The sequence below is a fragment of the Zootoca vivipara genome, chromosome 1 (assembly GCF_963506605.1).
Source record: "Zootoca vivipara chromosome 1, rZooViv1.1, whole genome shotgun sequence".
NCBI lineage: Eukaryota > Metazoa > Chordata > Lepidosauria > Squamata > Lacertidae > Zootoca > Zootoca vivipara.
Window position 1 is genome coordinate 2,952,121 of NC_083276.1, and position 27,032 is coordinate 2,979,152.

The following is a 27,032-nucleotide window of genomic DNA, read 5'->3' on the forward strand; positions in this document are numbered from 1 at the left end:
CCGGTTTGGCAAAGTGTGTGTGACATTTGTATAGGTTAATCCCCCCCCCGCTGCGTTGTAGGTAACGGCTTCTCTGCTTTGCCCTTTCTTTTTTGTTTGCATGTGAATGGCTTAGAGAGAGAACCTATTTTTGTGTAAAAATTTGTTTGCAATAAATGTATTTAATGCAAGGCGAGAGGACGTCACTGCTTCACCTGCCCTCCAGAAGGATTCCTAGGGAGGGCTTCCCGCTGGCTTAAAAGCAGTGGGGCTGCAGCCCTTGAAAGAAAACAGATTAGCAGTGGAACTGAACCCTCTGTCTTGTTAGTGTTGCCTTTAAGACGGAGGAAAAAGCAGCGGTGGACTTTGGAACAATTGTATTTGCTGCAGGGAAAATAGCTCCATAGTCTGTATCTCCTTGAACCTGCCCAGCTACTTCTGTCAGGCACTACCGTGTTTCTCATATTATAAGTCATGTCTTATATTAATTTTTTCTTCAAAAAAACACGACATGGCTTATTTTTGAGGGATGTCTTATTTTTTAATAAAGTGCACGCGGGCGCTGTTTGCCGGGCTTGTCAAGCCCAGCAAGGAGCGCCCGCCGATCTTCGGTGACAGGCGGGGATGGGGGGAGAGCGGAGAACGATCTCCGCTTCTCCCCCACCCCCGCCTGTCACACAGCACAGGGCCGAAGATCGGCGGGCGCTGTTTGCCGGGCTTGTCAAGCCCAGCAAACAGCGCCCGCCGATCTTTGGTGACAGGCGGGGGTGGGGGGAGAGCGGAGCACGATCTCCGCTTCCCCCCCACCCCCCCTGTCACACAGGACAGGTCCGAAGATCGGCGGGCGCTGTTTGCCGGGCTTGTCAAGCCCAGCAAGGAGCGCCCGCCGATCTTTGGTGACAGGCGGGGGTGGGGGGAGAGCGGAGAACGATCTCCGCTTCCCCCCCACCCCCGCCTGTCACACAGGACAGGTCCGAAGATCGGCGGGCGCTGTTTGCCGGGCTTGTCAAGCCCAGCAAACAGCGCCCGCCGATCTTCGGTGACAGGCGGGGGTGGGCGGAGAGCGGAGAACGATCTCCGCTTCCCCCCCACCCCGCCTGCCACACAGCACAGGTCGGCGGGCGCTGTTTGCCGGGCTTGTCAAGCCCAGCTAGGAGCGCCCGCCGATCTTCGGTGACAGGCGGGGGTGGGCGGAGAGCGGAGAACGATCTCCGCTTCTCCCCCACCCCCGCCTGTCACACAGGACAGGTCCGAAGATCGGCAGGCGCTGTTTGCCGGGCTTGTCAAGCCCAGCAAGGAGCGCCCGCCGATCTTTGGTGACAGGTGGGGGTGGGGGGAGAGCGGAGAACGATCTCCGCTTCCCCCCCCACCCCCGCCTGTCACACAGGACAGGTCCGAAGGTCGGCGGGCGCTGTTTGCCGGGCTTGTCAAGCCCAGCAAGGAGCGCCCGCCGATCTTTGGTGACAGGCGGGGGTGGGGGGAGAGCGGAGAACGATCTCCGCTTCCCCCCCACCCCCGCCTGTCACACAGGACAGGTCCGAAGATCGGCAGGCGCTGTTTGCCGGGCTTGTCAAGCCCAGCAAACAGCGCCCGCCGATCTTCGGTGACAGGCGGGGGTGGGCGGAGAGCGGAGAACGATCTCCGCTTCCCCCCCACCCCCGCCTGTCACACAGCACAGGTCGGCGGGCGCTGTTTGCCGGGCTTGTCAAGCCCAGCTAGGAGCGCCCGCCGATCTTTGGTGACAGGCGGGGGTGGGGGGAGAGCGGAGAACGATCTCCGCTTCCCCCCCACCCCCGCCTGTCACACAGGACAGGTCCGAAGATCGGCGGGCGCTGTTTGCCGGGCTTGTCAAGCCCAGCAAGGAGCGCCCGCCGATCTTTGGTGACAGGCGGGGGTGGGGGGAGAGCGGAGAACGATCTCCGCTTCCCCCCCCACCCCCGCCTGTCACACAGGACAGGTCCGAAGATCGGCGGGCGCTGTTTGCCGGGCTTGTCAAGCCCAGCAAGGAGCGCCCGCCGATCTTTGGTGACAGGCGGGGGTGGGCGGAGAGCGGAGAACGATCTCCGCTTCCCCCCCACCCCCGCCTGTCACACAGGACAGGTCCGAAGATCGGCAGGCGCTGTTTGCCGGGCTTGTCAAGCCCAGCAAACAGCGCCCGCCGATCTTCGGTGACAGGCGGGGGTGGGCGGAGAGCGGAGAACGATCTCCGCTTCCCCCCCACCCCCGCCTGTCACACAGCACAGGTCGGCGGGCGCTGTTTGCCGGGCTTGTCAAGCCCAGCTAGGAGCGCCCGCCGATCTTTGGTGACAGGCGGGGGTGGGGGGAGAGCGGAGAACGATCTCCGCTTCCCCCCCACCCCCGCCTGTCACACAGGACAGGTCCGAAGATCGGCGGGCGCTGTTTGCCGGGCTTGTCAAGCCCAGCAAGGAGCGCCCGCCGATCTTTGGTGACAGGCGGGGGTGGGGGGAGAGCGGAGAACGATCTCCGCTTCCCCCCCCACCCCCGCCTGTCACACAGGACAGGTCCGAAGATCGGCGGGCGCTGTTTGCCGGGCTTGTCAAGCCCAGCAAGGAGCGCCCGCCGATCTTTGGTGACAGGCGGGGGTGGGGGGAGAGCGGAGCACGATCTCCGCTTCCCCCCCACCCCCGCCTGTCACACAGGACAGGTCCGAAGATCGGCGGGCGCTGTTTGCCGGGCTTGTCAAGCCCAGCAAGGAGCGCCCGCCGATCTTTGGTGACAGGCGGGGGTGGGGGGAGAGCGGAGAACGATCTCCGCTTCTCGCCCACCCCCGCCTGTCACACAGCACAGGGCCGAAGATCGGCGGGCGCTGTTTGCCGGGCTTGTCAAGCCCAGCTAGGAGCGCCCGCCGATCTTCGGTGACAGGCGGGGGTGGGCGGAGAGCAGAGAACGATCTCCGCTTCCCCCCCCACCCCCGCCTGTCACACAGCACAGGTCGGCGGGTGCTGTTTGCCGGGCTTGTCAAGCCCAGCAAGGAGCGCCCGCCGATCTTTGGTGACAGGCGGGGGTGGGCGGAGAGCGGAGAACGATCTCCGCTTCTCCCCCACCCCCGCCTGTCACACAGCACAGGTCGGCGGGCGCTGTTTGCCGGGCTTGTCAAGCCCAGCAAGGAGCGCCCGCCGATCTTTGGTGACAGGCGGGGGTGGGGGGAGAGCGGAGAACGATCTCCGCTTCTCGCCCACCCCCGCCTGTCACACAGCACAGGGCCGAAGATCGGCGGGCGCTGTTTGCCGGGCTTGTCAAGCCCAGCTAGGAGCGCCCGCCGATCTTCGGTGACAGGCGGGGGTGGGCGGAGAGCAGAGAACGATCTCCGCTTCCCCCCCCACCCCCACCTGTCACACAGGACAGGTCCGAAGATCGGCGGGCGCTGTTTGCCGGGCTTGTCAAGCCCAGCAAACAGTGCCCGCCGATCTTTGGTGACAGGCGGGGGTGGGGGGAGAGCGGAGAACGATCTCCGCTTCCCCCCCACCCCCGCCTGTCACACAGGACAGGTCCGAAGATCGGCGGGCGCTGTTTGCCGGGCTTGTCAAGCCCAGCAAACAGCGCCCGCCGATCTTTGGTGACAGGCGGGGGTGGGGGGAGAGCGGAGAACGATCTCCGCTTCCCCCCCCCACCCCCGCCTGTCACACAGGACAGGTCCGAAGATCGGCGGGCGCTGTTTGCCGGGCTTGTCAAGCCCAGCAAGGAGCGCCCGCCGATCTTTGGTGACAGGCGGGGGTGGGGGGAGAGCGGAGAACGATCTCCGCTTCCCCCCACCCCTGCCTGTCACACAGCACAGGTCCGAAGATCGGCGGGCGCTGTTTGCCGGGCTTGTCAAGCCCAGCAAGGAGCGCCCTCCGATCTTCGGCTCTGTCCCCCGATGCGCGACGGCTCGGGGAAGCAGGCAGGGAGCTCCTGCTGGGTCCCGCGCCTTCGCCTCTCGCTCGGTCGGGGCTACACGACATGGCTTATTTTCGGGGTATGTCTTATTTTTCACCAACCCTTAGAAATCCTGTCATGGCTTATTTTTTGGGGATGCCTTAAAATATGAGAAACACGGTATATCACAAAAGATGTGATCTGATAGCCAGCTTCAAGTATCTGAAGGGGTGTCCCGTGGAAGGCAGAGAGCAAGCTTGCTTCCTGCTTCTCCGGAGGGCAGGAACCAAACCAATGGATTCAAATGACAGAAAGGAGATCCTGGCCAACCATGAGGACGAACTTCCTGGCAGTTAGAGCTGTTCAACAGTGGAATACATATGTTGGTGTGTAAACAGGTGTAACTCTACAGCATTTTAGAAGGGGGTTTCCCTCTCCCTAAGGGTTTTTTTGTCTTCATTTCCTGACATCAGCCCACACAGGAAAACTAAACCAATGAAATGTGGGGTCCCCTCACAGTTGCGAAGCGCACCCTCTTATTTCAAACCTAACTCAAGCTATTTGGGAGGAGGCAGGTAGGGGGCTGAGGCCTTTAATAAGCATCTCACCAGGATGTCCCATAAGCAGGTTTCTGGACATTGCAGCAAGATGAACATTCAAATCTGGAGTCTTTAAAACATGAGAAGGACTCAGGCAATTAGGTAATACGGTAGACCATAACCTGCTTCCACACATCACTGTGATCTGAAAGGTGGAGCTAAGTTAACAGGATGTTCTGCTCTCACTTTGGCCAAATAAGTAACAGACGTCACCAGTCACACTTGTATTTGCAAAACTGGAAGGAGGCCCAGGCAGGGAGGTCAGTTGTCACTCTTGGCAATGGGCAAAGGCAGTCCGAGGCTGCAGGCTGACGGTGCTGTGGGCAATGGCCCCTCACCTCTTTTTCAGGTTCAGGAGATTGGGGGCCGACACCTTCACTTTGCCCGGAATATTTCTGGACAGGTCCGTATCCTGTAGAAGAGAATCACACGATTCCATCTTGATCAGCTGTACATGCACGGAGCAAAACTTTTGTTCTGTTAGCAGGAAACTCGGTTAGGGAAAAAAACCACACAAATTGGCCCTGGAAGCAGACGCCACCTGCTTTCAGCACAAAGGTGCAGGCCTGCCCCCTACCCAGAGAAGGGGCTTCTTACCTTGACACTGCGAAAGAGATCCTTCTCTCTGGGGGTCGCCTCCTTGGACTGCATGAAATTGTGCAGAGCCGTTTTTGCAGCTGTTGGAAAGACAGAAGGCACAGCTTTATGGGGCAGGGGGCCATCAGCAGAGACAGAAATGTACCACAGTTTGTTCACTTAGAACATCCTTGCAAGCAAGTTCACAGCAGCCACCACCCAACTGACGGGTTACGAGCCTTTCTGTCCACCGTGGAAGTCAGTGGGCACATTGCAGGCCAAAAGGGGGGGGGAGAAGCACCCCAAGCTTGCTTACCTGGAGATGATCCTCAAATCACTACAGAGGACAGGTGAGTGGTTGTTTGCAAGCCTGACAGATTTCTGAGCTACCCATCTTTCTACAGCAGTGAGAGGGAACCTCCAGATTTGTGGCCAAATGGGGCCCGCCAGGCCTCCCCATTTGGCCCACAAGGCTGCTTGGGGGAAGTCAAGCCCACCTGTTGCCAGGCATGAATGGCTGTTGGGTGCCTGGGGACACCGCAGAAGGGTTTTCGACAGGTGGACAGGAAAACCAACCAGTCAATCATACAATGTAATAATGAAATTGAGAGATTGGAGTGTAAGCGTGAAATTTGGCCCCACGAATTTAGGAGGTCAAGCTGCCTTGCAACGCTCAAGTTTCCCGAGTAACGCTGCCCTGCAGAATTTTTGTGTGTGCAGTTGATCCACTGGCTATAAGAGCAAAAAGGAGCTGAAAGGAAAGCATGCAGTACCTTTGCCCTTCTTCTGTGTGCCAGGTGTCAGCTTGACTTTGTATCTTTAAAAAAAAGAGAACAAGAACAAACCCAAGGTTTAATCGGAGGTCCCTTTGACAAGGGACAATTCCAAACGGGCCAAGAGTTGCTGCCACTCACTTGTGGTTGGTCATGGTGGTGTAAGGGGCACAGAATGGGATGGCGAAGAGGAGAATGTCTTCCAGGTGGGGCTGCCCAGTCAGAGAATCATACAGCGTCTCTCCTTCCTGAAACAGAACAGAGGAGATGGGAGGAGAGGCTGAGAAGGGAGGGGGTGGGCATGCCTGGTTCTTGGGATTTTTCTATGCTTTATCCTTTCAGGCAAATCCTTTACACACACACACACACACACACGCCAGCTTTCTTGGGGGTAAAAACACACATACCATTCATGCTGGCTTGACAGAGATTTAATGGACTCTTAACAGTTCATTTCTTTTTGTATGTGCCACACAATATTTTCAAATGGGGTGGTGGTGGTTTATACAGTCTTTAAAGGCTCCCCATTGGCCTTATGTATGTACTGTATGTATGTATGTACACAAGTTTTGTTTATGGCCTTTTGTGGCCATTCCATATTTCACTCAAATGCTCCCATGTTGTAAGAGTATTTTATTTTTTAAACTAACACTAAGCTATTTCCAGAGCCCACTGGATGACGAACGTGTGGCATTCATTTCATAAAATAGAGGAAGGAACCTCCTTCAGTCTTTTTGGCAATAGGATATTTGTGAGTGGCTCATCACCAGGTGAAACCCAACAGAAATAAGAGGGAAGGGTTTGGAGAGAATATACCGTGCTGACGATTCCTCGCATCAATTTGGGGGGGGGGCAGGGAGAAGACATTCCAAGGAGGGATCTTCATGTTCCCTCCCCAAGCCACAGCTCTCTTATGTTCAGGATACAACGGATTTGACCCGAGTCAAAGTACTTCCAACATCCCCCCAGAAATTGGGCATTTTGCATTTACCTCGTTCCCCAGCTGATCCTGGTCAAGCTCGTCCTGCAAAAGTCAACATAAGAATATAAGAACATAAGAGTCCTGCTGGATGAGGCCAATGGACCACCTGGTCAAGCATCCTGCTCTCACAATGGCCAACAAGATGATTGTAGGAAGCCAGCAAGCAGGATTTGAGCACAAGAGCAACTCTCCCCTCTTGTGGTTTCCAGCAACTGGCGTTCAGAAGCCTTGCTGCCTCTCACTGCCGAGGCAGAGCGCAGCCATCGTGGCTCGTAGGCCTTGGCAGCCTCCTCCTCCTCCATGAATTTGTCTAATCCTCTTTTCAAGCCATCCCGGCTGGTGGCCATCACTGCCTCATGCAGGAGGGAGTTCCAAAGTTTAACTATACGCTGCATGAAGAAGTCCTGTCTTTTTATCCATCCTGAATCTTCCAACACTCAGCCTAACTGGATGCCCAGGAGTCCTATTGTTATGAGAGGGAGAAAAACTGTCCTCTTTCTCTATGCTATGCACAATTTCATAAACTTCTATCATATTGCCTCTTGCTTGCCTTTTCTCTAAACTTAAAAGTCCTGAACGCTGCAACCTTCCTTCGCTCGAAATTATCAATCATATTGGTGGCCCTTTTCTCAATGTTTTCCAACTCTACGATATCCTCTCTGAGGTGAGGCGACCAGAACTGTACATAGTCTTCCAAATGTGGTTGCTCGACAGATTTGTGTAATGGCATTATGATACTGGCAGTTTTATTCCTTTCCTAATGATCCCTCGCATGGAATTTGCCTTTTTCACGGCTGCCGCACACTTGGCTGACATCTTCACTATGACCCCAAGGTCTCATTCATTCCTGGTCAGTCATCATGAATGTTTATGTTAAATTTTCGGTTTTTTGCCCCAACATGCATTCACTTTACACTGAATTGCCCTTTCATTTTTACCTCCCATTCACTCAGCTTGGTGAAGACCTTTTGGAGCTCCTTGCAATCTCATTTTAACAAGTGACTCCTAACTCTAGGTCATTTATGAACAAGTTAAAATGCACAGGTCCCAGTCCTGATCCCTGGGGGACTCCACTTCCCACTTCTTTCCATTCAGAGAACTGTCCATTTATTCCTGCTGCTTGCTTCCTGCAACTTAGCCAATTCCTTATCCACAAGATGACTTCGCCTTTTTTTCCTTGACTGCTAAGCTTACTCAAGAGTCTTTTTGAAAGTCCAAGTAAACAATGTCAGCCAGATCACCTCTGTCAATATGCTTGCTGACACTCTGATACATTCGTGAGACAGGCCTTTTCCTTGCAGAAGCCATGCTGGCTCTGCTTTAGTAGGGCTTGTTCTTCTATGTGCTGGGTTATTTTATCTGTAACAATACTCTCCACTAGTTTTCCAAACATTAAGGCAACAGGCCTGTAATTTCCAGAATGCCCTCCTGAATCCTTTTTTAAAATTGCATTACATTGTCTGCTTTCCAGTTGTCAGGTGTGGGGGCTGATCTGAGGGATAAGTTACATATTTTTGTGCAAAGATTAGAAATTTCACAATTGAGTTCCTTGAGAACTCTCAGGTGGATGCCATCCAGGTCCGACGATCTGTCAATCTTTATTTCGTCTATTAGGCCTGGAACTTCATCTCCTGTCACCACTGTCTCAGTTCTTTAACTTGCCTCCTGCAAAGGTTAATCGAGGCTCTGAGATTTGCCCTATATCCTCTGTTGTGAAGACAGATGCAAAGAAATAGTTTAGCTTCTCCGCAATCTCTTTATCCTCCTTTACAACCCTGGTCATCCGAGGAACCAACTGCCTCCCTAGATGGTTTTCTGCTACTAATATATTAAAGAACTTCCTGTTGTTGGTTCTTCAAAGCTTTTTTTTTTTTAAGCATCCCTTTCTATCTGCACTTCTTTTGCCAGATGTGTGTTCCTTTGCACTTTTTTCATTTGGACAACACACCCTTCTTGCCTCCCATAGCTTCTCTGACACTGCCTGGGGTCCATGCTGGTGGTCTCTTGGCTCTCACGGTACCTTTTCCTGATCTGCTGGATACACTTGAGTTTCTAATATTGGCGATTTGACCCTCTGCCTTTTAACCTCCTCTTTACCAATCTCCTCATTTGGGACAAATTTCCTCTTTTGAAATCAAATGTGACCGTGCTGGATTTCCTTGGCCATTTACATCTATATTTGGCTCAACAACGCTTACATCTTGCACCAGGTCCTGGGTACCACTCAAAAATTAAGTCGAGGGTTGCAGTTCTAACACCAACTGTTCTGGTGCACAGTCATTTGGGGTATCTAGAAATTTTGCCTCTTTGTCACGACTGGAACATATCTAGCCAGCCTACGTGAGGGTGCTTGAAACCACCCTTTACTACTCCTTTTTTAGATGCTTCCTTGATTTCATTCATCATCTCAAGGTCTCTACACCACCTGTGCGCAGTAAAATTAAATGAGCCCCCCCCCATACACTCAGTCTTGTTCACACTCTATGTGCTTGTCGGAAGTCAATTGCACTATTTTGCTGTCTTTGAAGCAGAGTAAAATCATGTCAAGCAACACACTGAGCCTTTAGCAAAAAAAAAATGGGGGTAGGGGGAGAGAGGTGCAAAGAACCCCAGCTTTTGGGAGGCCACTCAGCTCTTCTTGGGAGGCCCAGAAGCTGGAAAATAGAGAAATCTCACTCAATGTGGCTGTTCACTGCTTTGAATCTGGTGGCTGGGTTCTTAAAACTGCCTGCTTTTGTTACTGTTCTACTACTGGGTAGTACTACCAACTTCTACCCACTGATTCCTGCATTGCAGCGGGTTGGACTAGAAGACTCTTGGGGTCCCTTCTAATCCTATGATTCTGAGTCCTACTCAGAGTACACCCACTGAAATCAAGAACACGAGAAGAGCCTGCTGGATCAGGCCAATGGCCCATCGAGTCATGCACCCTGTTCTCACAGGGGCCAGCCAGATTCCTCAATGGGAAACCAGCAAGCAAAATTTGAACACAAGAGCTGAGCAGAGCCCTCTCCTCCAATTTCAATGAGTCTATTCTGAGCTGAATATCCCCCACGTCTTGTATGTCTTAGTCTATATTTTTACATCCATCAAATTATTTATTTAGGCATTTGCACAATACGTTCCAAACAAAACCCAAGCAAAACAATGCAAAGAATAAAGCAGAGAAAAATTAGTTCTTGTAAGACACTTCCTGTCTATCTTTAGATAAGCATCAGGATTCGCCAGCCACCGTTCCCTCCAGCAGCAATGAAACATGAACAGATCCAAAATGGGCCTTCCGAGAAACAAGAGGGGCATCTTGGCCTGCTCGGGGGAACCCCAAGATTTTCAGAAGCGTGACAAATATTTTGAGATAATGAGGCAAAATAATGAGGCGAAGGGGGCGGGGAGAAGAGAAGGTGCAAACCCCAAGCAGCAACAGATTAAGAAGCACCAGTTAGAAGAGACAGAAAAACAGGGAGTGGGGAGGGGAGATTTATCACCTGGACCCCTGAAACGACAGCAGCTCACCCTTCGCCAACCTGGTGCCCGCGAGATGTTGTGGGGCTGCAACTCCCATCAGCCTGGAGGGCACCAGGTTGGCAAAGCGGGTATTACCTGGAGGAGGGCTGGTTCCAAGGGAGGAAAGCCTGCCGTACTTAGAGTGGGGGGAGGGAGGAGGCAGGAGGAGCCTCTGCTTTCTATAGCAGCCGCCTCTTGTTTATTTTTTTAAAATTATATACCACCTGATAGTAAAAATATAAAAAAGCAAAAAAAATTATCAGTTAAAAACAACAAAATGGTCAAAGGCCTGGAAACGATGCCTTATGAGGAACGGCTTAGGGAGCTGGGTATGTTTAGCCTGGAGAAGAGAAGGTTAAGGGGTGATATGATAGCCATGTTCAAATATATGAAAGGATGTCATATAGAGGAGGGAGAAAGGTTGTTTTCTGCTGCTCCAGAGAAGCAGACACAGAGCAATGGATTCAAACTACAAGAAGGAAGATTCCACCTAAACATCAGGAAGAACTTCCTGACAGTAAGAGCTGTTCGGCAGTGGAATTTGCTACCAAGGAGTGTGGTGGAGTCTCCTTCTTTGGAGGTCTTTAAGCGGAGGCTTGACAGGCATATGTCAAGAATGCTTTGATGGTGTTTCCTGCTTGGCAGGGGGTTGGACTGGCTGGCCCTTGTGGTCTCTTCCAACTCTATGATTCTATGATTCTATTCTAACACATTAAAGTATTCAAAAGACAGAACCAGCAATGAGCTAAAAACAGACTAAAATGCATATCAAGGTTCTACAAGCGCAGGCAGGTTTGTCTAAAAGAAAATGTTTCCAGCAAGTACCGAAAAGAACACAGCAAAGGCCCCTGCCTAACATCATGTTACAGGAATTCTGAGGTTTTATATAGATAAAATAAATGTTCATAAATGTACAAGGCAAACGCATACGTAAGTATATAAACCACGTGTCTGAAATAATACAGGAGAATCATCCTGAAGCCATTTTGACGCTCCCCCCAAATTGACCTCAGATATTTCTCTGCAAGGAGGGAGGAAATGGGAAAACCTCCCCATTGTCTCTTTGCTCACAAATCCTGTCTTAAGGGTGTATCTGTGTATGAATAGGGTGAGCCTGTGACCTGGATTCAGGAACTGAGTATTTGCCATCACAAAAGAATGGCCAGGATGCCCAGGTAAAAACAATCAGTGACCATTATCAGGTATCCTGGCAGTCAGGATGTAGACTGCTCCTTCAGTGATATATGTAGGATGTTTTTGGGGGTGGTCTTGAGCTACAGGGTGGGCAATTTCAAAAGTCGATATAAGGGCTTGCACACCAATGTTCTGGGTTCCTCCTCCCTCCTTCATGTGGTGAGTGAGAACCCTGTTGCAACAGTTTAATAAAGATCAGGCTTACTAGCTGCTTCTCAATATTCTCTGGCTGGCCTCTGCTATTTTCTCCTACTGATAGAGAACCTACATAAGGATTCTATTAGTGCTCTTGGATACCCCATAAGGGAAAAGGAGCAGTTTTTTCTTATAACAATCATTAGGCAGGGAGCATAGCTGTCATGTCTCCCGTATTCCCCGGGAAATCCCCGTTTTTCCAGCTGTTCCTAGCTGAAAAAACGGATTTTTTTTTGTTTCTTCCCGGTTTATTCTGGCGCGGCGGCCATTTTGGAACTGGGCGGAGCATGCTCAGAAGCGACTTTTGATGCTGCTCTGCCCAGTTCCAAAATGGCTGCAGTGCGACTTCTGGCGTGGCGGCCATTTTGGAACTGGGCAAAGCAGCATCAAAAGTCACTTCTGAGCATGCTCTGCCTGGTTCCAAAATGGCGGCAGCGCTACTTCCGGTCTGCTACTTCCGGCCGGTCCCTTATTTCTCCGACAGCAACTTGGCAGGTATAGGCAGGGAGTTCCAAAGTGCAGGTGCCGCCACACTAAAATACTGGCTTCTTACAGACGTGGCACTTGCAATGGTGCCCCTTACGCAGATCGAAGGGGTCGAGTGGGAGCCCGTGGGATCAGGAGATCTCGCAGGAAAACTGGTCCCAAGTTGTTAGGGACTTTGTGTACTAACAGGGACAGGTTCTCTCTCAATTGCTTACCTTCTCGTCTAGGTGCTCCTCCAAAGCCGCCTCCTGCAACTCGAGGGCCACGTGCTCTATCGTGACCCCCTCTCCCCTCTGGCCCCCTCGCGGCTTCTGGGGCTGCTTCTTGGCAGAGTCCGGGCCCCCCTTCCCTTTTTTGGCTTTCTTTGGCTTCTCTTCTTTGCTTGACCCCGCAGACTGGGTCGGGCACAAACAAGCAGGATTAGAATTCGAAACACGACTCAGAAAGCAAAGAGGAAATATATTTATTTTTTCTTCCTCCCCCCACCCCAGAACGTAGGCCACAGACAAGGCCGGATTAAAACCGTTAGAGGCCATAAGCAGTTAAAAAGTTTTTGGTGCACCCATACATGTCCAATTCTAAATATAAACAATAATAAACAGCAAAATAAAATTTTATTTTTCAAAATGAAACAAAACCTACAGTAAGATGGAAAATAATGTTTATTTTGGTATACTTGTATTTGAAACATTTTCTCTTACTTTTTATAATTTGCAAAGTTTCTGATCAGATCCTCAGAACTAATCTTACATAACACGCCTGCTTCTATGCTTAGTAGAGATTATGATAATGATAATAATTTTATTATTTCCACCCCGCCCATCTGGCTGGATTTCCCCAGCTACTCTGAGCAGCTTACAAAATATATAAAGCATAATAGAGCATCAAACATTAAAAGCTTCCCAATACAGGGCTGCCTTCAGATGTCTTCTAAAAGTTGTATAGTTCTTTATCTATACCTACGGGACCGCCTCTCCTGGTATGCCCCGCGGAGGTCCTTAAGGTCCACAAACAATATTCTGGAGATCCCGAGCCATAAGGTGGCTAGACTGGCCTCTACTAGGGCCAGGGCCTTTTCAGTATTGGCCCCAACTTGGTGGAACGCTCTTTCACAGGAGACCAGGGCCCTGCGGGATTTGACATCTTTCCGCAGGGCCTGCAAGACAGAGCTGTTCCGCCTGGCCTTTGGGTTGGATTCAGTCTGGCCCCTGTGTTTTTCTCCCTCATGGTTTGGATTTATGGACTTCTTAAAATGAGGCTGCATTTTAAATTTTAATATTGTATTTTAATCTGTATTTTAATTAATTGTTGTCTTTTCTTTTGTCTTATTGTAATTTATTTGTGTTAGCCGCCCTGAGCCCGGTTTTGACTGGGGAGGGCGGGGTATAAATAAAATATTATTATTATTATTATTATTATTATTATTATTATTATTATTATCATCATCTCCTTGACATCTGATAGGAGGGTGTTCCACAGGAATAAGGCATCCAGACTGCCTTGTTGGATAGTTATTCCGTGGAGATTTTTTAATATACTTCAACTGAGAAAATGAACACTCAGCTGGGCTATTTGTGACCATTAATGCTAAAAATAAGGTAAAGGTAAAGGGACCCCTGACCATTAGGTCCAGTCGTGACCGACTCTGGGGTTGCACGCTCATCTCGCATTATTGGCCGAGGGAGCCGGCGTATAGCTTCCAGGTCATGTGGCCAGCATGACAAAGCCGCTTCTGGCAAACCAGAGCAGCACATTGAAACGCCGTTTACCTTCCCGCTGTAGCGGTTCCTATTTATCTACTTGCATTTTGACGTGCTTTCGAACTGCTAGGTTGGCAGGAGCTGGGACTGAGCAACGGGAGCTCACCCCGTCACGGGGATTTGAACTGCCGACCTTCTGATCAGCAAGCTCTAGGCTCAGTGGTTTAACCACAGCGCCACCTGGGTCCCTAATGCTAAAAATATACGAAAGCAAATGTCAGCATTCGGAAAACCACATTCAATATTGTCCGAATCTTGTTTTTACCTTTTTTGTTACACTGAACGTATGACACACATACGAGTGAAACTGCCGAAGCTAAGCTGAGAAATTTGTATCATCAATCAATTGAGTATCAATCCATCGGGTATCATACGAGCATCAATCAGCTTTTGACAACACTGAGAATAGTTTTCAGTTTCAAAGAAAACCTCTCTACTCTTTCTTTTTTCGTGGAACCGGGTTCAGCTACACCGTATGACCCATGGTAAATCCAGCAATGGAAAATTTCAGTTTTCCGTTGATGCCCTAAAAATGTGCTTATTCTGTTTAATGATTAATCCAGCCGTGGCCACAGAGGAGCTGCCTTACCCTGAGCCAGGCACCCCCAAACTTTGGCCCTCCAGATGTTTTGGACTACAATTCCCACCATCCCTGACCACTGGTCCTGTTAGCTAGGGATCATGGGAGTTGTAGGCCAAAACATCTGGAGGGCCAAAGTTTGGGGATGCCTGCCCTGAGCCAGGCCATGGTGTCCACCCAGCTCAGTGCTGACTCTCTGGGTGTTTTTGGCAGGACATGGATGCTTTACCTGGGATGCCTGCATTGCAGGAGGTTGGACTAGATGGTCCCTGGGGGTCCCTTCCAACCTTACAATTCTATGCTCTCTCCCAGCCCTACCTGGAGAGCCACTGGGGGTTGAACCAGAGACCTTCTGCATGCAAGACAGACGCTCTAGCCCCTGAGCTGCAATGGCCCTTCCTCCCCAGGGAAAGAGGCCCAGCCCATGTCCGCCTGACTCACCCCCAGCAGCTTCATGATCAGTTCCCGCTCCTCCTCGTCCTGGTCCTTGTACTTCTCCTTGATCTTCTTCAGCTTACTCTGCAGAGGAGAGAGGGAAGGAGCAGAGCTGAGCCGCTTTCCCCACAGACTAGGCTCCTCCACAGCACTTGCTCCGAATGCAGCACCCAACTCGGTTGGGATCCGAGCCATTTCATTCGTTTTACAGTGGTACCTTGGTTCTCAAACGCCTTAGTAGTAGTAGTAATCCTATATAATAAAGTCCCTGTGTCTCTGCGTCCAGTCCCTGTGTCCCTGTGTCCGCACTGATGCGCATGTGCCCCACGGACACAGGGACTGGATGAAGTGGGAAGTACACACGCGTGCGCTCTCCCCCCCCTCAACCCTCTGCCTCCCGTTCCCCGGCGGCGGCGGACCAAGATGGCGGCATTGGGTTCCGGGACCGCCGCGGCCCCGGAGCCCGATGCCGGCATCTTGGTCCGCCGCCTCCTGACAACCCTACCTGGCCCGTGGGATGAGCAGCGGGGCCGCGGCCTTCCCTCCCTCTCTGTGCTCGGCCGCGGGACACGACGGGAGAGCGATTTTGTTTAATTGCGTCCCCGGCGTGCCCAGCGGCCGAGCGCAGAAGGGGAGGGAAGGCCGCGGCCCCGTCGCACCTCTAGCGCCCGTTTTCTTAGCAGGCTGAATGAGACTAGTAATAATATAATTTATTACTTGTACCCTGCCCATCTGGCTGGGTTTCCCCAGCCACTCTGAGCGGCTCCCAACCAAAATTTAAAATACATTAAAATGTCACACATTAAAAACTTCCCTGAACAGGGCTGCCTTCAGGTGTCTTCTAAATGTCAAGGTAGTTATTTATCTCTTTGACATCTAATGGGAGGGTGTTCCACAGGGCGGGTGCCACTACCGAGAAGGCCCTCTGCCTGGTTCCCTGTAGCTTTCTGGACGGTGGAGGTGGAGATGCTCCTTCATGTATACTGGGCTGAGGCCGTTTAGGGCTTTAAAGGTCAACACCAACACTTTGAATTGTGCTCGGAAACATACTGGGAGCCAATGTAGGTCTTTCAGGACCGGTGTTACATGGTCTCGGCGGCTGCTCCCAGTCACCAGTCTAGCTGCCGCATTCTGGGTTAGTACTCAGACAACTTGGAACGCAAACACGGCAAACCCGGAAGTAAGTGTTCCAGTTTGCAAACTTTATTTGGAAGCCAAACGTGCTCCGTTGTGAGTGTTACACTTCCGATTTGAGTGTTACGCTGAGGTCTGTCTGTTTTTGCTATTTATTTTGCGTTTTTGTTTTTGCGGCTCTTTTTTAGTATGACTGCGTGGAACCCAGTTCAGCTACTGATGGATTGATCATGTGACTGCAGTACATTGCTTATTGCTTTCATTTTATGGATCCATGGTCTCGTAGGATAGTAAAATTCATGTTAAATTGCTGTTTTAAGGGTTGTTTTTAAAAGTCTGGAACGGATTAATCCAATTTGCATTACTTTCTGTGGGAAAGCACGCCTTGGTTTTGGAACGCTTTGGTTTTGGAACGGACTTCCGGGACGCATTAAGTTTGAGAACCAAGGTACCGCTGCGTTTGTTAATATTTAAACGCCGCTTAGCTGTAAGAGAAACCCTCAGAGCGGTTTGCAGAAAGGCAAAACAGTAAGATCAAGACTAATTCACAGCAATGCTTTGAACCAGGCCAAAGCTTCAAACGCTACTTTCTAAGCACCTGGGCACACTTGTCTAAACAAGAACATTTTTAGCAGGGGAAAGTGAAGGCGCCTGCTTGACCTCAATAGGCAGGGAGTTCCAAAGTGCAGGCAACAGGGAAAATAGACTGGGCACCCTCAAACCAACTTCACAGCTCCGCAATGCCCACCTTCTGTCTCCTCTTCATGGGCTGCTGGGCCTCTGCTGCATTCTTGCTGGCGCTGGGAAGAGGCGCTGGGAGCTGAGGGCCGTCGTCCTCTTCCTTCCCTTTGGGCGAGTCTAGATCCTCTGGATCACTTGGCTTCCTCTTCTTCATCTCCCTGAGGAAAAGGCAGGTGACCTGAGACCCGTGGTCCCCAAACTGGGCAACAGCGCCCCCTTAGTGGCATCTTCCTGTTATTCGGCTATTCCAAATAAAGCTTTTTATAAGGTAGGGCAGGAGACATGGGGGAACAAGAGGGCAGCGCCCCCAAAAGCTTGGAAGCCGCTACCTTAGACCATCCAAGGGCTGAGGCAGAGAATAATGGCTGATGAAGATGATGGACTATGCCGAAAGGGCGAGACTGACTGGGAAAATCAGAAACCAGGAAGAGAAGAATTTCAAGAAGGAATGGGAAAAATTTATAATGTACTTAAGAGAAGCATGTAAACAACTAAAAACTTTGGCGGAATTTGAGTAATGCTTGTAATGTATGAAAAGATATGGAAAAATAGACTACCGGTATTAGTTTTTTAAACAAATTAGAGAAAATAAGGTAAGCAGATGAAGGAAGGAAGGAAGGAAGGAAGGAAGGAAGGAAGGAAGGAAGGAAGGAAGGAAGGAAGGAAGGAAGGAAGGAAAGAATGAAAGTGGTAACCAGGGAAGGGTGGAGGGAAGTCAAAGGATCCAGAGAATCCTAAATGAGGATAATAATACAGTGGAACCTCGGTTTACGAACACAATTGGTTCCAGAAGTCTGTTCATAAACCGAAGTGTTCGTAAACCGAAGTGAACTTTCCCATTGAAAGTAATGGGAAGTTGATTAATCCGTTCTAGACGAGGAAAAACACCCCCTAGAACGGATTAACCGCTTTGCTCCGATGCCTTCGCGGAGGCTGGGGAGCGTTTCCGCGACTGGGCTGCAGCCGCGAAAGCGGTCCCCGGCCTCCGCAAAGATATCGGAGCAAAGCCCCAGCCTCCGGAAGGCATCGGAGCTGGGACTTCGCTCCGATGCCTTTGCGGAGGCGGTCCCCGGCCTCCGCAAAGGCATCGGAGCGAAGTCCCGGCTCCGATGCCTTCCGGAGGCCGGGGAGCGTTTCCGCGACTGGGCTGTGCAGCCGCGAAAGCAGTCCCCGGCTACCGGAAGCCGGGGACCGCTTTCGCGGCTGCACAGCCCAGTCGCGGAAACGCTCCCCGGCCTCCGGAAGGCATCGGAGCGAAGTCCCGGCTCCGATGCCTTCCGGAGGCTGGGGAGCGTCGCGAAAGTGCTCCCCGGCCTCCGCAAAGACATCGGAGCGAAGTCGCTCCGATGCCTTTGCGGAGGCCGGGGAGCACTTTCGCGACTGGGCTGTGCAGCTGCGAAAGCGGTCCCTGGCTTCCGGTTGCCGGGGACTGCTTTCGCGGCTGCACAGCCCAGTCGCGGAAACGCTCCCCGGCCTCCGGAAGGCATCGGAGCCGGGACTTCGCTCCGATGCCTTTGCGGAGGCTTGGGAGCCGCGAAAGCGGTCCCCGGCCTCTGCAAAGGCATTGGAGCGAAGTCCCGGCTCCGATGCCTTCCAGAGGCTGGGGCTTTGCTCTGATGCCTTTGCGGAGGCCGGGGACCGCTTTCGCGGCTCCCCAGCCTCCGCAAAGGCATCGGAGCGAAGCCCAGCCTCCCTGAAGGTATCCGACGCTCCGATGCCTTTGGGGAGGTTTTGCCTTCGCTCCGATGCCTTCGGGGAGGCCGGGCCTTCGCTGCGGGCCTCCAGGAGGCATCGGAGCGAAGGCCCGGCCTCCCCGAAGGCATCGGACACTCAGTAGACCTCCGGCACCTCGGTTTACTAACTTCCGGGTTAGGATAGTTCGTAAACCGAAAGTTCGTAAACCGAGGTGTTCGTAAACCGAGGTACCACTGTAATAATAATAATAATAATAATAATAATAATAATAATAATAATAATGCCCCGCCCATCTGGCTGGGTTTCCCCAGCCACTCTGGACGGCTTCCAACAGAATATTAAAATGCAATAATCTATTAAACATTAAAAGCTTCCCTAAACAGGGCTGCCTTCAGGTGTCTTCTGAAGGTGAATGAGGAGGTGAATGACGTGCTTGAATTTAAATTTGTTATGTAAAACTTAATAAAAATATATTTTAGAAAAAGAAAAAGAAAAAAGACCACCCAAGGGCTCAGAGTCCGACCAGCTGCTTGTCTTCAAACTCAGCAAGGAGGCACCAACCAGCAGCTGCTAGAGGAGCACCTGTCAGGGAGGAAATTCAAAGCGCCCCCCCCCCCGTTGCCTTAATCTCCTCCCTGCCTCTGCCACCCCCTTACTCCTCTACATGGTGATGGTCTCAGTGGTCCCCACCCACCTGCTGCCGAGACAAGCCTAATTTTTGCTACTCATGGTTGGCCGCTGCCTTCTTTCCCCAATTCCTCTCCACCCCAGTTTACATTTCCTGCTGCTGCTTTAGCAGGGCCACCCAAACCCCTTCACCTGAGCTGCCTTGCTCAAAGGAAGGAGGAGGCAGACAGCTCTGGCAGGGGGGTGGGAGGGAGGGCCAGTGAGGCAGGGGGTGGGGGGCCATCCGAAGCACAGCCCCTGTTCACACACACACAGTTTGGAGGATACTGTTAGGAGAGGGAGGGAAAAGGGGACTCCCTCCACGCTGGCCCCAGCAGCCAGCAAACCTCAGCCTGGCTCAGGTTGTGTTGCATGTGGCCCTGCAGAAATTTCCTCGGGGAGGGAGAAAGTCAGGCCGGAAAGCCAGCCACAAGAGCCCAGGCCGAAGACGTCTGCTGGATCCCAATCAATCAAATCTCTCAAACCGCCCTGAAACTGCCGCCTGAGGCTCACTGCCGCCCAAGGAGTCTCACCTCCTCTCTTTGGCTGAGAGGTGCCTCCGGCCCTGAGACTTGCTGTCGCTCTGCAAGGGAGAGAGAAAAAGGAATTAAGACTCTTGTCTGTTTCCTCTGGGGCAGCAGGCAAGTGTTACGATCACCGGCTGGTAACAGGCAGGAGCTTACCAAGCTCGAGGAGTCCTCCTTTGGAGCAGGTTTCAGATGGGATCTGGAAGGAAACAAATAATTTCCTTTGTTACCAGGACCTGCCAATCTGGTGTGAGATGTTGGGAAGTGGATGTTGATTACGGGAGAGAAAGTTCTTCCTAATGTTTACTTAGACCAGGCATCCCCAAACTTCGGCCCTCCAGATGTTTTGGACTACAATTCCCATCTTCCCCAACCACTGGCCCTGTTAGCTAGGGATCATGGGAGTTGTAGGCCAAAACATCTGGAGGACTGCAGTTTGGGGATGCCTGACTTAAACTCTCTTTTCTTGTCATTTGAATCCACTGGTTCAAGTCCTACCCTCTGGAATAGCAGAAAACAATCTTGCTCCATCTCCTTCAGATATTTGAAGATGGCTATCAGATCACCTCTTATCCGGGCTAAACATCGCCAACTCAACCCTTCATCGTAAGGCCTGGTTTCCGGACCCTTCCTTCTCCTGGCCGCCCTCCTCTGCACACCTTCAGGAGTTGACAACCTCCTCCTTAAGCTGGCTCCAAGAAACCAGTTCCCAGATTTCACTACGCCAATTGCAGCTCGCACCCAGTCAAGCTCACAATCCATACATTGCTTCGTCCTCCTGAAAGCAACACACATGAAGCCAAGGTGTGGCTTAGCCTGTCTCGGTTACCTTTGGGACTGCAGGTGCGAGAGGTCAATGGTCGTGTCGGGAAAATGTATCTCTTCCGAGGCCTGCTTTGCCAGTTCCTGACTCCCTTTGCCCTCCTCCTCCGAGTCTGCATACTCCTCGTCGGACGATCCTTCTAGAGCCAGGGCATCCCCTGCCCCATCTCCATCCCCCTCCTGGTGGGGGGTCTCGGCCGGGTCTTCCTCATCCTCAGCCTTCTCCTGAGGTTCCTCCTTTTCGCCATCACTGCTACTGCTGTCGTCTCCTTCTGGTGCATCTTGGGAAAGAAAGCGCAACTGCATTCTCCGGGGCCTAGAGTCTAACAGCCGTCTGCAAGCAGATGTCCTCCAGATACTTTGGACCACAACTCCCACCATCCCTGACCTTTGGCCATGCCAACTGGGGCTGATGGGAACTGTATTCCAACCTGGATAGGACAGGACTGAGCATCTCCTGCTGACCATTCTTCCTATAGTGCTCCCGGGACCGAAAACTCTCCCCACCAGAAAGCTTGCCTGGGGCCCTCTCTCCCTCTCCAAGGCTCCACCAACCTGGTGCCTTGCAGATATTTTGGATTGCTTCCGTGTTGGCTAGGGTGATGGGAGTCTTCCTCCAAAACATCTCGAGGGCACCAGGTTGGCGAAGGCTGCCCTCTCCCCTCTAAACCTTTTAACCAGGCCTTTGGTTGATCCAATTTACATCCTGTGCCCTTTTAAAATGTTGGATTTTTTGGGGGGAGGGGGGCTATTGGGTTGTTGTTTTTATTTTTATTAGGCATTTTGTGGGTTTATATCCTGATTTTATTCTGTGAACCGTACTGAGATCCCCGGGTATAGGGCGGTATATAAATTCTAATAATAATAAAAAAACAACCTCTCCTCAAAATGACTCTTTTCCATGAGTTCACTGTGTCAACGGACTTTGTCCCATATCCCAGGGCCACCCCTAAGCTCTCCCCGGCAGCGTGTGAAGCCCCCGATCACCATAGCTGCCAAGTTTTCCCTTTTCTCGTGAGGAAGCCTATTCAGCATAAGGGAATTTCCCTTTAAAAAAGGGAGAACTTGGCAGCTATGCCGATCACCCCCTTTGCCCTCCTACCTAAGGGCTCCATTTCTTCCGCCGCCAGTTCACTGGTGGTGCTGGTCACTGTCTCCATATCCTCGTCTTGCACTTTGACCTTCCGCTCCCCTTTGTGTCGCCACACACAGGATTCGTCCACCTGGGGGAGAGAAGGCCGTGTTACCAAGGGACACAGGAAGCGCCCCTCCCAGGCACCCATCGAAGCTGAAGCAGACAGGCTGGACATGCAGAAGCCACCCACACAAAAGGGGCCCTGAACGGCCCAACTAATCCAGCATCCTTCTCTAACAGTGGCCAACCAGGTGTCAGGGACCGTGCTGAGGAGGGCTGCACTGAGGAGGAATGGTGGGAGACTCCCCCTTCCCCTTTCCCTGCTCTGGATCCGGATCCTGAATCTTCCCAGGAGCAGGAGGACAGTATAGATTTGGAACAGTGGTTTGCAGAAGGACATACCGTATTTTTCCGTGTATAAGACGAGGTTTTTTTTAATTTTAATAAATGTAAAAAAATTGGGGGTCGTCATGTGTAAGAGTATTGCGGGGGGCAGGGACGGGCATGTGGATCCAGAACTGGCCTCTGCAGTCACTTACAGACCCATTGTTAAAACCGTGTTCATGGAAGACAATCTTACTCAGCTACGAGGGATCGCCAAAGAAGGAGAAGATTGGTGTATGCGGCAAAGGCTGGTTGGGATTGGCTGTTGTTGTGGCAATTGCGCAGGCGTTTTGTGGCTTCTGGATGTGATTGGGCAGGTGCTTTGTGTCTTCTGCGAGGCGGGCGCTTGTCAGCTGCGGGAGGTCAGGCGGGTGAGCAATTGTCGGCATTCCCGCCCCGCCCCCCAAACTCAACAACCCTAACAACTCTGGGCAATCTCCCCCCATTTTCTTAATTAGGAGTCCCAAAAAATAGGGGCCGTGTTATACACGGGGGAGTGTTATACATGGAAAAATACGGTAGTTCAGAAGGCAGAATTTGGGAAATACTGGAGGGAAAACATGTAGGAGAAGAAACAGTGGGAGAGAGAGGGTTCACAGATTCACTGTCTCCGGAAAGCATTCCTCCGCTCTCCCCAAGGTCAAGAAGAGCTGAGAAAGTGGCAGAACAGAAAGCACACAAAGCACAGAGGGGACAGGCTCAGATTGCAAGGCGTAGAAGTGACGTGGATTAATAGGGACATAAGGGGGTGGAATCCTTAATTGGGAGCTCCGTCATTTCTAGGAGATGGGTTCTTTGTTCTCTTGCTGTGATTATTAAAATTTCTAACTGGTAAGAAGACTCATTTTCCTTTGTTTCCTGCTTAGCTACTGCCACGGGGGCAGGGGGGGGAGGAAGCCGGTTTCCTGAAACCTGACGTCAGGTGCCCCAAAGGGAGGACCACAAACAGGGCAGGAGGGAAACAGTGCCTCTCCCAGCCACCCGAAATTCCCAGCAACTGCCATTTAAAGGCCCTTACTGCCTCCGACAATGGGAGGAGAACACAGCAATTGTTTAATTAGCCAAATGGCGAATAGCCAAAATCGATGGCCTTTTAAACTGTGTGTGGGAGCGGGGTATTGATTTTGTTTGTTACTATGTTGTGTATTTTTGTGTTTTTATAATGTAACCCACCATGTGATCCTCAGGGGAAGGATAGTATAGAAATTTAATTAATAAATATAAATAAATGAATGAATACAATTCCCCCACCCAAAAAAAAATCTGGTCCAATGGGGGGGCTGAATGTGCACAGGACTCCTTTCCCATCACTGCAGTTGCGGGTGCAGCAGAATACAGAGGAATCAACACGGGATTAGTTTGTGTTAAGGAGGACCTCCGAATAACTGGTGACCAGAAATTGAAGGCACTGTACCTTAAATAAGAAGCTGAAGCCCATCATCAGATAGGAAGGAGGAAGAAAATTCTTTTTCCCTGTGTAGGAGGAAACGAAAGAAGCAAATCTGTTCAGAGTTTTGTGAACATTCCACTGTTCTGTCCTGCAAGAGGGGAGGAATCCTGCAAAGTTCAGCCGTTGGGGGATCTTGATGTGAAGATGCCCAGAGGGAACAGCCGAAACTCTTCCCCTTCCACCCCTAGCTGGACCTGGGGCTGCCCAGCCAGGTATGGATTCCAGGAACCCTCTCTGTGTCTCACCTGGTGGGTCTTACCTCTGACCATGAAACTGCCAGTTGTCAGGTATTCTCCAGTGGGGGCCGTTTTAGACACCTGCGTGGAATTTATCCAGAGATGTTAATCACACACTGATTTTTTACATCAGACAGGCTCCTTAGTTGTACCCTTTTCGGCGCCTGCTAAGAACATTTTAGCCTATCCAAAAATGTAGAACTTTGCTGTTTTAATCTGTTTTTAGTTTACTGCTGGTTTTACTTTTTGGATGTCCTAAAGAAAGAGTTGTTTCTTACTGATAATTTTATTGTTTTTCTCTGTTAACTGCTTTGAGGGTTTTTACAATCAACCAGTACATAAATTTTTATAAAATAAATAAATAAGCATTATTAAGTACCAGAAAGAGGCTGTTGAGAAGCAGGGCCTACCATAGAGATGTTCCAAAACAGCCTTCCACAATCTGGTGCCTCCCAGCACAGCTGCGGTGACTCATCACCAATGTCACAGAATTATAGAATGGTGGAGTTGGAATGGACCCCCAAGGGTCATCCAGTCCACACACCCCTTGCAATCTTTCCTTAAAAACCTCCAAAGAAGGAGGGAGTCCTTCACCTTCCAAGGGAGTCTATTCCACTCTTGAACAGTTCTTATGATCAGAAAATTCTTCCTAACATCGAGTCGGAGTCTCCTTTCTTATAAATTGAATCCGTATCAACCCACTTTCTCCCTTGATTTGTTATCAATTTCATTGGCTGTCCTTCATTAAAATGCAAAGTTAAGCCAAGCCACACCCCGCTCAGCTTTTCTGTGAACCACCCTGAGACCTGCAGGTATAGGGCGGTATAGGTAGGTAAAGGTAAAGGACCCCTGGACGGTTAAGTCCAGTCAAAAGCGACTATGGGGTTGCAGCGTTCATCTCGCTTTCAGGCCGAGGGAGCCAGCGTTAGTCCAGACAGCTTTCCAGGTCATGTGGCCAGCAGAACTAAACTGCTTCTGGCGCAATGAAACACCATGACGGAAACCAGAGCGCATGGAAATGCCATTTCCCTTCCCTCCTATTTATCTGTTTTGCACTGGTATGTTTTTGAACTGCTAGGTTGGCAGGAGCTGGGACAGAGCAACAGGAGCTCACCCCATCATGGGGATTCGAACCGCCAACCGTCTGATCAGCAAGCCCAAGAGGCTCAGTGGTTTAGACCACAGCGCCACCCACATCCCTAGGGCAGTACATAAACTCAAACAAATAACAAGAATAAAAGTAACAGCAGCCACTCCAGGCCTCATTACCTGATGGTGATACACCCACCAGGCGCTAGTGATGACCCGGGCATCCCAGGCAGCGCTGTAGCACAGGGCCATCGTGCCAGCCTCGGTGAGCGTCCGTGGAGGGATGGGCTCCCCTGGAACAGAACCGGCGCCAGAAGCAGGTTAGTACCAGGGAACCCCAACACCAAAGAAAACAGAGCTCTCCAAGTTTAGCATTGCTAAAAATAAACGTTGTGGTCTTCTCAATGCAGTTTGGGCACATTATTTAGGAGATTTGCTCTGTGGAAAGCATAGCAGAGGCAAAAATCACGAGACTTCAGCCAACATCCTCTGCGTGCTGAAGAAAAAGCAGGAAACTGACTTTTTATTTTTGACACATTTGTATACTGCCTCGTCACCACCAAAGTCCTCTGGGCGGTCCACAGATTTTCACAAATCAGTAAAATTTAGGGTAGGGGGGGAAAGCCCCCAAACCAATCCGCGTAATAATGACAGACTGTTCTTTTGCCCTCTCAAAATTCACTTTCCTGAAAGCATTTACCTGTTGGATTCTTTATGACACAACTGGTTGCTCCATGGAGGTCAGCGTGCACGTAGATGTCGCCTTACACAGAGGAAGGGAGACAGAGAGAGGCCAGTGGTGAATATCCCTGCAGCTTTGGTCTAAACCTCTTTTTAAAGCTCACCAAGTTGGTGGCCATCATGACATGTTGTAGGAGCAAATTGCATAGGACTCCTTCACAGCTGAACTTTACTTAGCCTGTCCCAAATCTGGAGTGCACCCCCTGAGTGAGGAGCGAGGCAGACTCACCTGGCCGTAGGTATCTCTTGACGATCATTTCATTTTGCTGTTGGTCTCTTCCAGCTATAACAAGGTAATTTTCAGAGCTAATGAACCACAGGAATTTCTCAAACCTGCCAGATTACATCAAGCCATCAAGACAGAGCAAGGTATTGGAAGAACAAAAAAAAGGGCAACTTGTGATGTTGTCAGGGAACAGCCCCACGTTTTAGGAACAATTAAGCCCGTCCCTTGCCAACCCCACTCAACTGAAAGAGGAATGGCAAGTTCCTCCCAACCCAAAGCTTAAAACATTTGGCTCTTAAGCATTAAGTACTTAACTCACATCACACAGGCAAGAACATGCAGACGATGTTCAGATAATTCACTTGTTTTACCCGTGCACAGACACTCACCAGAACACCTTCCTTGCCTTCTGAATAGTGGAAACTGTTTGAACTTCTTTCAGTGTTTGCTTGGTCTTCTTTTCCGCTGATTTGAAGGCCTGTTTATCCAAACAAACAAACAAACAAACAAACAAACAAACAAGGAAAGAGTTAAGGATGTGAGAAAAGTCCTGCTGGATCAAGCCCACCTAGTCCAGCATCCTGTTCTCACAGTGACTGTGGGAAAACAGCAAGCAGGATTTGGGCACAAGAGCAGTTCTCCCCCTCCTGTGATTTCCTGCAACTAGAATTGGGAATTTAAAGAGATCTCCCAAGTTGCAACCAGCTAGTGCAGGCAATGCAAATGGCAGGTGCTCAAAATGACCAGTGTGCTAGTTCCTGGACCGGCCCATGTGCTGCCTATTACCTGCGGGCGGCTTGCGACCTGTTTGCCTTTGACCACCTTGCTCTTAACTGCTGCCGGATCAGAAGCAGACACTCTGGATTCACCAACAGCAGGCTTGGAGGGTTTGCCCCCAGACTCCACAAGGCTATTCTCTTGAGTTCGGCTCACTTGCCACTAAACCTTTATATCAGGGGCGGAGGAAGAGACCCTTTTGCAGGCAGGAAGAGACCTTTTCAGCTCAAGGGCCAGATCCATACCTCTTCATTGGCCTTTTTCAATGGGGGGCGGCGGCACCACCCATCTGTCAACTCTACAGCATCAGGCGATTCAAATTTCAAGGTTGAAAGAGGCACAGACTTACCTCCAATCTTAGCACCGTGGGATGAGAGGGCAAAAATCGGCACTGATAGCTTTTACTACGAAAGAGCAGAGGCTTATCTCTGATCTTAGCGCTTAGCCCAAAGATGAAAGAGAAGAGAACC

The 27,032-nt window shown here is 51.0% G+C and overlaps 1 protein-coding gene across 2 annotated transcripts in view; it reads right to left on the reverse strand.

Moving 5' to 3' along the window:
* Nucleotides 1-4,042: 4,042 nt before the first annotated feature.
* Nucleotides 4,043-27,032, reverse strand: part of NEMF (nuclear export mediator factor) — a 37,108-nt gene continuing 14,118 nt past the window's right edge. For both annotated transcript variants that reach the window (XM_060269808.1, XM_060269839.1), the window contains 18 exons: nt 26,175-26,263; nt 25,789-25,892; nt 25,519-25,581; nt 24,999-25,111; nt 23,753-23,810; nt 23,458-23,516; nt 21,627-21,747; nt 20,532-20,805; nt 19,859-19,901; nt 19,709-19,758; nt 16,822-16,972; nt 14,946-15,023; nt 12,380-12,559; nt 6,795-6,827; nt 5,945-6,051; nt 5,804-5,847; nt 5,052-5,131; nt 4,043-4,866 (listed from right to left, as the gene is read on the reverse strand). In XM_060269808.1, coding sequence (XP_060125791.1) covers nt 4,789-4,866; nt 5,052-5,131; nt 5,804-5,847; nt 5,945-6,051; nt 6,795-6,827; nt 12,380-12,559; nt 14,946-15,023; nt 16,822-16,972; nt 19,709-19,758; nt 19,859-19,901; nt 20,532-20,805; nt 21,627-21,747; nt 23,458-23,516; nt 23,753-23,810; nt 24,999-25,111; nt 25,519-25,581; nt 25,789-25,892; nt 26,175-26,263 — 1,725 coding nt within the window. In that variant the 3' untranslated portion in view covers nt 4,043-4,788. The remainder of the gene's footprint in view (nt 4,867-5,051; nt 5,132-5,803; nt 5,848-5,944; nt 6,052-6,794; nt 6,828-12,379; nt 12,560-14,945; nt 15,024-16,821; nt 16,973-19,708; nt 19,759-19,858; nt 19,902-20,531; nt 20,806-21,626; nt 21,748-23,457; nt 23,517-23,752; nt 23,811-24,998; nt 25,112-25,518; nt 25,582-25,788; nt 25,893-26,174; nt 26,264-27,032) is intronic.